Source organism: Lepisosteus platostomus, chromosome 22 (assembly GCF_059453375.1).
Source record: "Lepisosteus platostomus isolate fLepPlt1 chromosome 22, fLepPlt1.hap1, whole genome shotgun sequence".
Taxonomy (NCBI): domain Eukaryota; kingdom Metazoa; phylum Chordata; class Actinopteri; order Semionotiformes; family Lepisosteidae; genus Lepisosteus; species Lepisosteus platostomus.
The window spans coordinates 8,368,101-8,380,227 of NC_142632.1; the positions used below are offsets into that span (position 1 = coordinate 8,368,101).

Consider the following 12,127-nt stretch of genomic DNA (forward strand, 5'->3'; position numbering starts at 1 on the left):
CGTGAGGGTTTGATATTTCTATATTTATTACTGTGTCGAAGAATACATTAAAAGACATTCTTCTGGAGAACCTCAAACAAACACCAGGGCTTTGCTTTGTGAATGCAGCCAAGCTGGTTCAGCAACACCCCTCAGTGTTCTTTTGGAAGGCGCCCCCTGGTGGTCACTGCCGGAGGTGGAGGATGCAGTACTCTCCTGGGGCCGGTTCTGTCGGAGTGTTCTCTGGTGTGTTCCTGGGGTTTGCAGAACGTGAGGTTCTGAGCCCGTGTGGAGAGCTGAGGAGTTTTATCTGAAATGCTTGTTCTTTTAGGGAGTTTCAATTGTTTCTATACATTTTTGCAAGTTCGCAATGTGTGTAGTGTAAAAAGCTGTATTTGACGTGGATTGTGTGCTGCGTGTTGCGTGTTTCCTGCTGAGGCATGCCGTGTGCTGTAGTTTCTATGTTGCGCGTGGTTGTTTTTTGCGTGACATCCATGTCTGGTGTGCTGCGTGTTGCGTTCGGACTGCGCTGGGAGTAGCATGTTGCGGGTGACGCTCTGAATCCCGCGCCGCTCAGATCCGCCCCAGTTTCTGGGGGTCCAGCACCTTCCCGATGAAAAGCAGGGCGCCCGAGGGCTCGTCCCGCACCAGGAACAGGAAGGGGCGGTTGACCTGGAAGGACAGCCCCAGCGCCTGGCCCTCGGGGTGGGGGGCTCGGGCCACGGACTGACCCCCCTCGGGCGTCATCTCGACCCCCAGCTTGTGGCGCACGCTGCCCACCTTCGCGGGCTGGGAGGTGATCTTCACCAGGTCCGTCTTGGCCAGCCACTCCTTCAGGCCTGCGGAGGAGAGGCGTGGGTCAGCAGAGAACCAGGGTTCCCTCTACTTCTCAATGGCCTGTGTGTGCACAAAACTTTCAAGTTGTGCATTTTGTTTTCCGCAGTGACAAAGTGCATGTACACCTGAAATTATTTTTGGTTAATATGGTAATCCTCATAGCAGCATGGAGATCCAACAGACCGGGACAGCGCTCCCACGAGCCCAGTCATGGAGACTGAGTGTGGAGCCAGCATGAGCAGGGAGGTACGAGACCACGAGAGCACAGATATCGATGATCGAGTAGTGGTAATAATGCACACAGCCCAGTTGGGCCTCTAATAGCCAGTCTCATGTGGTCAATCTAGCAACTTTCAATTGAGGACCGTGTTTACTTTATGATCTTTTTATTATTTAATTTTTTGTGCGCAGTTCAATTTCTTATGTGCTCTGATTTCATAACCTGTGTGCGCGCGTGCGCACACGCACAGAGCCGAGAGGGAGCAGTGCAGAGACCGGACACGATTTGCAGGAAATCGGGAGTGAAAAATACTCTGGAGCAGGGCTGAAGCACAAAGTGGTGTTGAGGAAAATTATGATGATGATTGTTATTGACCCACCCCTCACTGTTTTTTTTTTCTGAAACTGAGATAGGTGCCACAGGTCTTCCTCTTCACAAAACTGATGCGCTCAAGAACGACCTGCAGGTGGCGTGCTTGTACGCTGGACTGTTGTCAGTTCAGATCTGCTTAGTGCCTAGATGTTGCACTGCTGATAACTCAGGATTGGTGCATAGTGATAATTGCTTTTATGAAGCAATTTTCATCACAAAGCATCCCAGAGCCCTCCGCCGAGGGGCAGGGGCCCCATTATTGCCCAGGGAGAGTGTGGGTCCCCCGTGCCCGCGGACAGACGCACCCATGTCAGAGAGCAGGGGCAGCAGGTCGGCGGAGTAGCTGAAGCGCAGGGCGGGCAGGGCCAGGGACAGCTCCACGGGCTGCAGGGCGGACACGGTGTCGTGCACGAACTCGGCACTCAGGCTCTCCTCAATCAGCGTCATGTTCTGGGTGACGTCGTCGGGCAGGAAGATCAGCATGCTGACATCGCCCTGCATCTGCACCTGTGCGATCTGGAGAGAGAGAGGGGACATCTCACCAGGAGAGCTCAGTACCAGTCGAGCCCTGTTCCAGGCCAGCGCTACACCAACACGGGTGGCTTAATTTATAATAATAATTATTATTGCTTACACTTATATAGCACTTTTCCAGACACTCCACTCAAAGCGCTTTACAGGTACTGGGGATCCCCTCCACCCACACAAGTGTGCAGCCCCACCTGGATGATGCGACGGCAGCCATAGTGCGCCAGTACGCTCACCACACATCAGCTAGTAGTGGGGAGGAGAGCAGAGTAATGAAGCCAATTCATAGAGAGGGATTATTAGGAGGCCATAATTGATAAGGGCCAATGGGAAATTTTGGCCAGGACTCTGGGGTTACACCCCTACTCTTTTTGAGAAACGCCCTGGGATTTTTAATGACCACAGAGAGTCAGGACCCAGTTTTACGTCTCATCTGAAGTATAGTATAGTATTTACAGTATAGTGTCCCTATCACCATACTGGGGCATTAGGACCCACGTGGACCACAGGGTGAGCGCCCCTTACTGGCCCCACTAACACCTCTTCCAGCAGCAACCTTAGTTTTTCCCAGGAGGTCTCCCATCCAGGTACTGACCAGGTTCACACCTGCTGAGCTTCAGTGGGCTGCCAGCTGGGAGTTGCAGGGTGATATGGCTGCTGGCTAAAGGCATTGTGCATAGGAACAGGAAAAGATTTATTCTATGCTGCAAGGAAAAGAAAAGAGACAACATTTCGGCTGTGGAGCATTCTCAGGTGTCAGACCCAAAAGCTGAAAAGTTGTCTTTTTGATTTTCCTTGCAGCATGGGATAAATGTTTACTTGTTCCTTTGCAGCCTACGCATGCTGACGCAGCTCCCTACTTAAAGATCATTTGTTCTACAGCGGTAGACCTCGTAGTACTCTGGACATGTGGACGCTCTGGACAAATTCATCCTATGAGTTTAGCCTCAAAGCAGCTGAACATGAGTATTTCGCGGTGCCTGCAGTCTTGTCACTGGATTCAAACTGGTGGTGAAAGGTGGCTCTGAAACTGCACCAGCTCCCAACTGTACAGCTCCCTTGTCAGAGCACGACACTTCCTGACCAGTAACAGTTTTCCCCTCTCACTTTGTGGGCCATCTAGAGCTGTGAAATCTGATTCAAACTGAGAAATATCCGTGAAGCAGCTGTCAAATGTGTCTCCAGGCCTGGTTATATCTTTTGTGTACACACTGCTCAGAAAAAGCGCTTTCTAAGTCCTGGTTGTCAGCTGTTAGATGGAGCAGATGGAGGAAATGAGTCTCAGTTGATTGCATCATCTGTACACAAATTGCAGTTGTGCTTAGGTTGCTGTACAGCAGAAAGCAATAGGATCTTGTCTGCTGAGGATAAAGACTGTGATGAAGCAGTGGCATCAGTAAAGAGCTTGGAGGATCACACAAACACTACCAGCAAACATGACGCCAGATCAGCACCGCTTCATTTACCAAACTTTCCTGTTCGTACAGCTGCCCCCTTGATTCTGAAAAACCATCCCCTTGGAACTTTCCAGCCAGTGCCTCCTGATGTACAGCTATTTGAGAAACATGTAGATCTGGTATTTCAAGGTGCAACAGCAGTGTCTGCAGCAGGGGCTCAAACCCACAACCCTCCAGTCATGAGCCCAATGACCCACCCAGTACACTACACCACCCGTTATGTGCTTACAAACAAAACCATGATAGATCGTCTGTTTGATCCAAATTAGATATCCCCCAGAGCAGAATACTTAACCCTCTCTGGAGGCATTACCAACACCCACAGAGCGCACAATGCCAACAGCACGAATTTGCTCATGGGCACAACTTGGAGGACCTCAGCTCTTTTGTGCAAATGAATTCATAAACCAAGAGGTACACGTGTGCGGTGTTCTGTTGGATAAGTTTTTCCCCACTTCCCCTTAAAAGAGTCAGGGGTCTGCTTCAGGAGTGAAAAGAAGTCTTTATTTAATGCGCATGGGAGCAGAACACACAGAGATGCTTGGTGTATTTTTCTCAAAGTGATTAAACTGGAGCAGTCCTTAGTTGTCTGTTATCTATCACGCTTCCCTGTGCTGATCAGATTGTCAGCATTCCAAGATCGTGCTCATTTTCTTCTGCCCCATTTGCTTAAGAGCACTTCTTTTAACACGTTTGGTTACTGAGCTTCATAGCCTGCGTTCCTGTATAACGGTATCGATTCTCTGTGTGTTTCACTCCTATGCGCATAAAATAAAATCTTTTAACTTTCGAGACGGACTCCTGACTGACTCTTTTAAGGGGAAGCGGGAAAATATTTCTCCAACGGTTAATTGTGCTTGGGGCTTGGCGGGAGAGGCCTGCCTGTGTGTACCTTGCAGCGAAGGTCCGAGTCGATGCCCAGCTTCACGGGGTACCTGTCCTCTTTCATCATGGGCACGCGGGCTGGCGCCGACCCCTCCACCTGGAACGACTCCATCTGGTTGCTCTGGCCAAACCTCGTTACCCACTGACCTGCGGGGGGGACCGTTTCAAGACTGACATAAGGACGGTTACGAAGAAGAGGAACCATTCAGCCCGTCTCGGCCCTGCAGGTACGGAAGCCACTAGTTCATTGATCCTGTCTTGAAAGAAATCAGAGTCCTGGGCTAGTCTCTTGAGGTCCCTGCAAAACCTTAAAGGTTATAATTGATAAGATCACTTTATTGGCCATATACAATTTCTTGCATTAAGAATTTGTCTTTTCGCAGACCCCAGCTTGCTCTCCATGAGACACACAGACAGGGAGAGAAGCTGGGGGTCGGAGCGCAGGGTCAGCCGTTTATACAACACCCCTGGAGCAGTTGGGGTGAAGGGCCTTGCTCAGGGGCCCAACAGGGTAGGATTCCTCTGCCAGCCTTCCTCTGCCAGCCTTCCAGCCACAGGCACAGATCCTTAGCCATAGTGCCACCACTCCACCCAAAACTTTGTTGCATTAGCCAGGAATCTAATGTTGCATTGGCAGGCAAGAATTCTACCACTGAACCACCAATGCTCACATTGAGCCATTGAGCCAGAAAAGTCAGGAGAGAGAATTCCCTGCAGTGTATTCTGCGTCCCTACAGTGTCCCTTATACTAGAGGTTGTTTTATAATATCTGCATCAGCTGGTCAGCGCCGTGAGGACTGGAGTGGACAGGGCCCCCTGGGCCGCGGAGTGACTCAGCTGGCGCCACAGCGCCCCCTGCCTACCTTTGAAGTACGCAGCGCCCAGCGGCAGCACGCCCATGTTGCGGGGGAGACTGGAGGTCAGGAAGCTGTTCACCTTGCCGCCCGTCTGCTGCTTCACCCAGTCGTTGACCTCCTTCAGGTCGCCGCGCGGGGAGCCCGTCAGCGCCTTGGGGCGCACGCCGTACTCGCGCTCCACGGAGTTGAGGTACTCCAGCTTCAGGCGCAGCTCTGCGGACGCACAGACAGACAAGACGCGCGGACGCAGCTCAGCGAGCCCCGTGCCCACGAGCGCCGCCGGGCGGCCCAGGCCCAGGCTGTGACCACAGGGGCGCTGCACTTGTACAGCCTGCCGGCGCCTTGGCAACACGCAAGAATTCATCTGCGAATCTGCATTCCGGCTGTTTCTGAGGCAGAGCTGCTAATAACACTGCAGCAAAGCCAGGGAGAAGGGTCTGCTGGGTAGGGGGACAGGAAGACAGCCAGGTGAGCGATGGGAGAAGGGGATGCTGGGTAGGGGGACAGGAAGAAGCCAGGCTGGTGGAAGAGAGAAGCGGCTGCTGGGTAGGGGGACAGGAAGAACCCAGATGGGCGGAAGGGAGAAGGGGATGCTGGGTAGGGGGACAGGAAGACAGCCAGGTGAGCGATGGGAGAGGGGATGCTGGGTAGGGGGACAGGAAGAAGCCAGGCTGGTGGAAGAGAGAAGGGGCTGCTGGGTAGGGGGACAGGAAGAACCCAGATGGGCGGAAGGGAGAAGGGGATGCTGGGTAGGGGGACAGGAAGACAGCGAGGTGGGTGGAAGGGAGAGGGGATGCTGGGTAGAAGGACAGGCGGCTCGACACTCACTCCTCTCCAGGTAGACGCGAGAGGCAGAGCTGAACCCCTTGCTGGGGGAGGTGACGCTGGCCAGCAGGTTCTTCAGGGTGCTGTGCAGCTGGCTGTCCTGCAGGTGGTGGTATTGCAGAACTCTGTACAGCTTCCTCTCTGCCTCGGCAGAGCCCCCTGTGGGACAAACACAGCATTGCAGGATGGGCTCAAACACAGGAACCAGCATGCAAAACTTATCACTATTAACTTGGCAGGATTCTGAAAAGGTGCTACATGACATCTCAGTGAGGGTTAGATATTTGTTTTTCACTACCTATGACTGTTGCTGGCCCTGCAGATTCACAGGCCGTTGCTTGCTCCACTTACATATACTCAAGTGCGTTTTAGTGTCTTTAGCCCCAGCCCTGACCCTTACCTGACCCCTGACCCCTGACCCCTGACCACACCCCACTCCAGCCCCAGACCCCTCCTCCCACTCCGCTCACCCAGAGAGAGCTGCGTCAGGGCGGCGGACACGCTCAGGGGGGACAGGAACACGCTGGCCTGGGGGTCCCGGTTCACCTGCTCCCGGAACAGGCTGTAGCCGAAGTTGGCGGTGGCGGCGGCCAGCTTGGTTGTGGGCGTAGTGAAGAGTTCGGTCTCCTCCTCGGCGGCTCCCTCCGTCTCCGCGTTGGGATCAGGCTCCTGGGAGAGGAGGCAAGGAAAAGAGTGAGAATTCCCCCGGAACGCCGATGGCCCTGGTTCAGTGCGTTTCCCAGTGCAATACAGGCACAGCTGCAGGGCCTTCAAAATATCGACACACAACAATGTCAAAGAAATGTCAAAAATGCTGAACTTATCTGTCTGCAGCTGCATAAATATGGGCTTTCTGTGCACGGTCAGCTTTTTCTGAGGGAGTGCTAAAGATCAGAAGGTGGGCTCCTGTCCAGGTGCAGGCTAGGACAGGGCGTCTGCGTGGACACTACAGGCCAGAGTGGACAGAGTGGACAGGGCAGACAGAGCTAGGAGGAACATGCAGACACAGGAGGGGGGGGACTCACCAGCTGTGCGCTCGACAGGGACAGCAGCGCCCCCAGACACATTAACAGGGTGATCTTCTGCATCCTGGCTCCTGCAGGACAGAGCAATGAGAAGACTTACAGCCACACGACACGCGCCTACTGGTCACGACCTGCAACACTGCACAGGCACATTTTGGCTTTTTAAAACAAGTGTCTCATCACTAGTTCTTTCATTATTTTGCCCCTCAAGACATGACCCCCCTGCCTCAGAGCTAGCGTACAGAAGGACCACAGTCCATCCCATGATTCCACTTCCTCTCCCCTTGTGTAGTTCTGTCAGTGCCTTTACTGGAGTCCACTGAGTGCTAATAATAATAATAATAATAATAATAATAATTGCTTACACTTTAAATAGCGCTTTTCTGGACACTCCACTCAAAGCGCTTTACAGGTAATGGGGATCCCCTCCACCACCACCAGTGTGCAGCCCCACCTGGATGATGCACCAGAACCCTCCCCACACACCAGCTCTCAGTGGAGAGGAGAGCAGAGTGATGAAGCCAGTTCAGAGATGGGGATTATTAGGAGGCCATGATTTGTAAGGGCCAATGGGAAATTTGGCCAGGACACCAGGGTTACACCCCTAATCTTTTCGAGAAACACCCTGGGATTGTTCATGACGACAGAGAGTCAGGACCTCGGTTTTATGTCTCATCCGAAGGACGGCGTCTGTTTACAGTATAGTGTCCCCATCACCATACTGGGACATTAGGACCCACATGGACCGCAGGGTGAGCACCCCCTGCTGGCCCCACTAACACCTGCAGCAACCTTAGTTTTTCCCAGGAGCTCTCCCATCCAGGTACTGACCAGGCTCACAGCTGCTTCAGTGGGCTGCCAGTTGTGAGTTGCAGGGTGATATGGCTGCTGGATTAAGGACAGTTCAGCTAGTTGCCAAATATAGAGATCTGTCTAGCCATATAACTACCTACGTGAAATGATCAGCTGCTTTGTACTAGGAGGCCCACAGTGAAAACTAAACTGCACCGTCTTCAGAATTTCCTTTAGACTCCCAGAAATCAGTGCAATCACGTCATCAAGTCAAGTCATGTTTGTTTTGCTGTTATCTGTCATGGCCCATGTAAAGGTATGCCTGACACCGTTTTAGTTTTTTTACTCAATTACAATCTGAAAAACGACCAGACGCATTTCACCAGGTCTATGACGACAGCTAGTGGTTTTCGTTCTCCTTACTAAAGAGTTTTGGGTTCCTCTCCTCCGTTGTCTTCTGGCTTTTTCTCTTTTCTTTATTGTAACGTCATGTATTGTCACACAGCTTTGTTAAGTGCCTTGGGGCAACCTTGTTGTGAAAGGCGCTATATAAAAATAAATTGAATTGAACTTGGCGGCTGACAGGGCTCCCACACTGTCAGCTGCCATCTGGACTCTGGTTAGTCCCATCAGTTTGTGACATCACTGGCCTGTGTTTCTATGGCGATCCTGAGGCGTAGCACGCGGTGACATCACCACAAGCCTGACAGGAACGTCACGGAGTCAACTGAGTGCCGCCAGTTGAAGAATCCCAGTCACGGTTGGCTCAAACCCGTGACACCAGAACCATAGAGCCCAACCTGCCCTCAGGAGAGAGTCTTGACCCACCGAGCCACTCTGGAGGTCCCTGAACCGGCCAATGTCTGGACACCTGTCTCAGCACAGAGCAGAACAGCTGTGTCAAGATGCTTTCTCTTGAGTTTACAGCAAGATTCTGGTTTCACTGCCTCAGCCCCGGGCCTGTCAGTAAATCACACATTTTTCTTAGTGTCAGTGAAAGTCCTTTCAAGCTGCAGCTCTAAGACAAGGCAAGTCTCTTTGGCACGATACCGGCCCGTGAGTGTGAATGGGCACCTCCCCTCAGTGCTGACCAGGCCAGCTGCCCTACCCGCCACCCCAGACCACACAGCTGCGCCGTCCTCAGGGCAGCAGGAGTTGGCAGAGGGTATTTGAGATCCTTGCTTCCTTGTGCAAGTGAGGTCTCGCACAGTCTCCAGCTCCAGGGCTTGTTTGTACTCAGCCATGTGTTTTGACTTTGCCTCCTGCCTGACAGGGTCTCACCTGGCCCCGTGAAATGTGCTGACAGAGGCTTTTCCCTCTGCGTGTCGCTCCGGGGAGCAGGGATCTGGTTTTCCTTCCCAGCTCGTCTCGTGCAGATTCTGCTCCCAGACGCTGACGCTGACAGCCGCGATGCCAGAGCCAAGGGAGCAAAACAAGATGGCAGCTCTGCGCTTCCAGCAGGCCCGACCGGGTTCCTCTTGCACTACTCTGCCTGCAGACTCTGAGCTCCCGCCAAGCCCACATGGAAACAGGACAGCCAAACACTGGGGCTACCGGTGCAGTCTGCCGGCCAGTGTGGAGGAGGGCGGGGCCCTACGTCAAAGTCATCATCTTTGGTCTTTTGGGGAAAAAACGGCAGTGTCGCAGCCACATTTCCCAGAATGCCTTCTTGCTAGGCCCGGTTTCACCAGTGGTCACCAAGATCGTTGAGTCAGGCCACACCAGCCCATTCTGAAGACTCTCCCTCCCCGCCGGCACCTTTCTGGGCACGCAAAAACCGCCGGTTCGGTGGCACTCCTGCTGCCCCCTGGTCCCGGCAAGAATCAATCTCCGCTGGACTCCGAGAGGGGCATCGGATGTCCGGCCCTGGATACTCAATGGAATGGAACTGCTGGTGTTCGCTGAGGTTTAAAACTTCCTCAGCAGGAAGAAAACGCTCATTGGGGACACAGGCACACAAGGCACCCCTGCCAGAATTCCCTCCGCTCCAGATCTCCTGAAATTCAAACACTCCGAACCCCATCCTGAAGCTCTGTAATGGCTTAGCCATGGAGCGCAGCCGAGCCTGGAAGTGCCGCCCCAAAATCGGGGGCCGTGTCATTAACGGACTGCGATCAGGACTCCCAAGGCACCCCAGAACTGGGCGGACCCGCGTTCTTAGCCTGCTGCACAACAGTGCCCCCTTGTGGGCGGCCGTGTGACTACGAGCTTGCAGCGCAGCTGACGAGAGCTGACGAGAGCTGCGCCAGGCCTCCCAGTAGGGTTCAGGGTCTCTCGCTGGCACTGTGGGCCCCCCGCCGGAGGAGATCGGCTCCAGGTCAGCGCTTGAGGGGCGGGTGGAGCACAAAAAGCCGATCCCCTTTGCAGACCAGACCATTAGACCATCAGACCACAGCGCTTACCAGACCATTCCCAGCCTCTCCGGGGATTGTGAGCGCGCTCGAGTCAGAAACGACCGCCCGGGGTCACGAGGGTGAACGGATCCGAGCCCGGGCCCCCCCAGGGGTGGGCGACTAGACCTCTCCTTGGCAAACATGCTGGGACAGGGCCCCCGCAGAGGGCGGTGTTTCTACCTGAGGGGAAGCGAGCGACTGGCAGGAGCTACACTCAGGCCAGTAAAAATGGCCGCAAAACCTTCGCCGGCAGATGCTTCTCGTTTTCTCCCCAGCCGCAGAGGAGCTCTCCCTCTGTCGGTCCGCGCAGGCGCTGAAGGGGTTACAGGAGCTCGCCGAGCTCCAGCTCACAGCCCCTGCTCCCTGGGTCCCGCACATCTGGAATTCCAGCTCACAGCCCCTGCTCCCTGGGTTCTGCACATCTGGATGTCATTGGGCTCCTCCTGTGTTTTCCTGTTGAATCTGTGCCCATCCCAAGCAAAACCTAGCCGGGCCTCCCGAGCCAGCGGGTCCCGGGGCTGTGTCCGAAACTCAACCCTCCCAGAGCCCGAGGCCAGACTGTTAGGAAGCTGAAAGCCCCTCCTGGCTGGAGCTGGCGGGTCAGAGCCCAGAGCGCCAGCCCGTTTATAAAGAGCAAGCCGGGCCTCTCCTGCATCTTCACCTTGTGTGTGCAGAACCGCCTGTGGCATTTCATTCCCCGTCTTTTTAGCCAGACTTTAAGGTGGATTTGATCATTAATAAATGAGCACATTCCCTTTGTTCTTCCTCCCACTCTCTCCTACTCTCGCATGAGCACTCCACCTCCTCCTCATCATCACCCCCAGCCGGTTCGGTTTCCAGGCCGTTTCGGGTGGAGGGGGGACACACGTCACGGGCGTCCGAGCAGGGCAGCCAGCGGCGCAGCTCCTACCCCGCGATCAAACCCGACTCCCAGCCCAGCCCGCCGCGTTCCCTCGTCTCGGTCCGGGCTGCATAAGGGTTCAGACCGGAAAGCGCCGCTCACGGAAATCGCCGATGAACGTAGTGCGGTAGCTGGGGAGTAATTCGTTTTACTGAAGCGCCGCACAAACGCACACTTCACGCATTGGCGACACACGCAAGTAAACTCTGATCAAGTCAAAGCCGGGCGAACACTCTCAACTCCGCGTTCGCTGTCAGATCGACGGCTCGAACCCCAGCCCGGACAGCAGACGGCGACCGCGGCTCTGGGGACGCTTCCACGTCTCCGTGTAGCGGCAAAGCCGAGGAAAAGTCTGGGACTGACCTTGCAAAGCTAGGCTCTGTTCTGAGAGGAGATCCCGCAGCTGCGACCGACGCGTCCTCGCCTTGATCCGACACCAGTGAGGCGCCCCAGCCCGAGCCCGGCTCTTTATCTAGCCCAGCTGGGCTGTGACGTCGCCGTGCCGGAGCCGGCTGGCCGCCAGCGCGCTGTGCTAGCGAGGCGCCCCGGCACGCTGGGGCACGCTCCTCATCGGCCCGTCTCCCCGGCCAGGGGACTAACCCTATCACTGGACAAACAGCGATAATGACGGCCTCTGTAACTAGGCACAGGCTCCAGCTCCAGCTGCCCGGCTTAGTTGCTCAATTCAGCCAAACAGATTTGTAACAGCACGGTCTGCACAAATAGCAACAAAACCCCGAGCGCAAGAAAAGACATGTACTATGTAATTCGCCGCCTTCAAAGACGACATTAGAGTCCAGGCTTGTGATGAGCAGGGACGTGTGAAACGTTTTATTAAAATGTTATTAACGTTCATGTAGATGTTAGTTTGAAGCCGCGCACACACACACACACCCACAACATGACTGGGGCTGCGCTGCAGTAACACTAGTTCCCTGACATACCAAGGAGAGGAATGTCTCTCCGGCCTCGCCGACATGTGCAGTTTATTACGCTTTTAAGTCGATGTTCGCAGTTTTCGACGGAAAACGCGAACCACGTGACGTGGGATCGCGG

General features: G+C 54.4%; 1 protein-coding gene across 2 annotated transcripts; it reads right to left on the minus strand.

The window, feature by feature from the left end:
* Positions 1-2: 2 nt before the first annotated feature.
* Positions 3-11,593, minus strand: serpinf1 (serpin peptidase inhibitor, clade F (alpha-2 antiplasmin, pigment epithelium derived factor), member 1). 2 transcript variants are annotated; one of them, XM_088615670.1, is made up of 9 exons: positions 11,435-11,574; positions 8,606-8,737; positions 6,986-7,056; positions 6,431-6,629; positions 5,964-6,119; positions 5,142-5,348; positions 4,286-4,425; positions 1,714-1,924; positions 3-818 (listed from the first exon to the last, which is right to left on the minus strand). In XM_088615670.1, exons 3-9 carry the CDS (start codon positions 7,046-7,048, stop codon positions 553-555), a joined length of 1,242 nt encoding a protein of 413 aa, XP_088471796.1. In that variant the 5' UTR covers positions 7,049-7,056; positions 8,606-8,737; positions 11,435-11,574; the 3' UTR covers positions 3-552. The 2 variants fall into 2 exon arrangements, with proteins under 2 accessions (XP_088471796.1, XP_088471795.1); XM_088615669.1 differs by lacking the exon at positions 8,606-8,737 and having other exon boundaries at positions 11,435-11,593.
* Between the last annotated feature and the right edge of the window lie 534 nt (positions 11,594-12,127).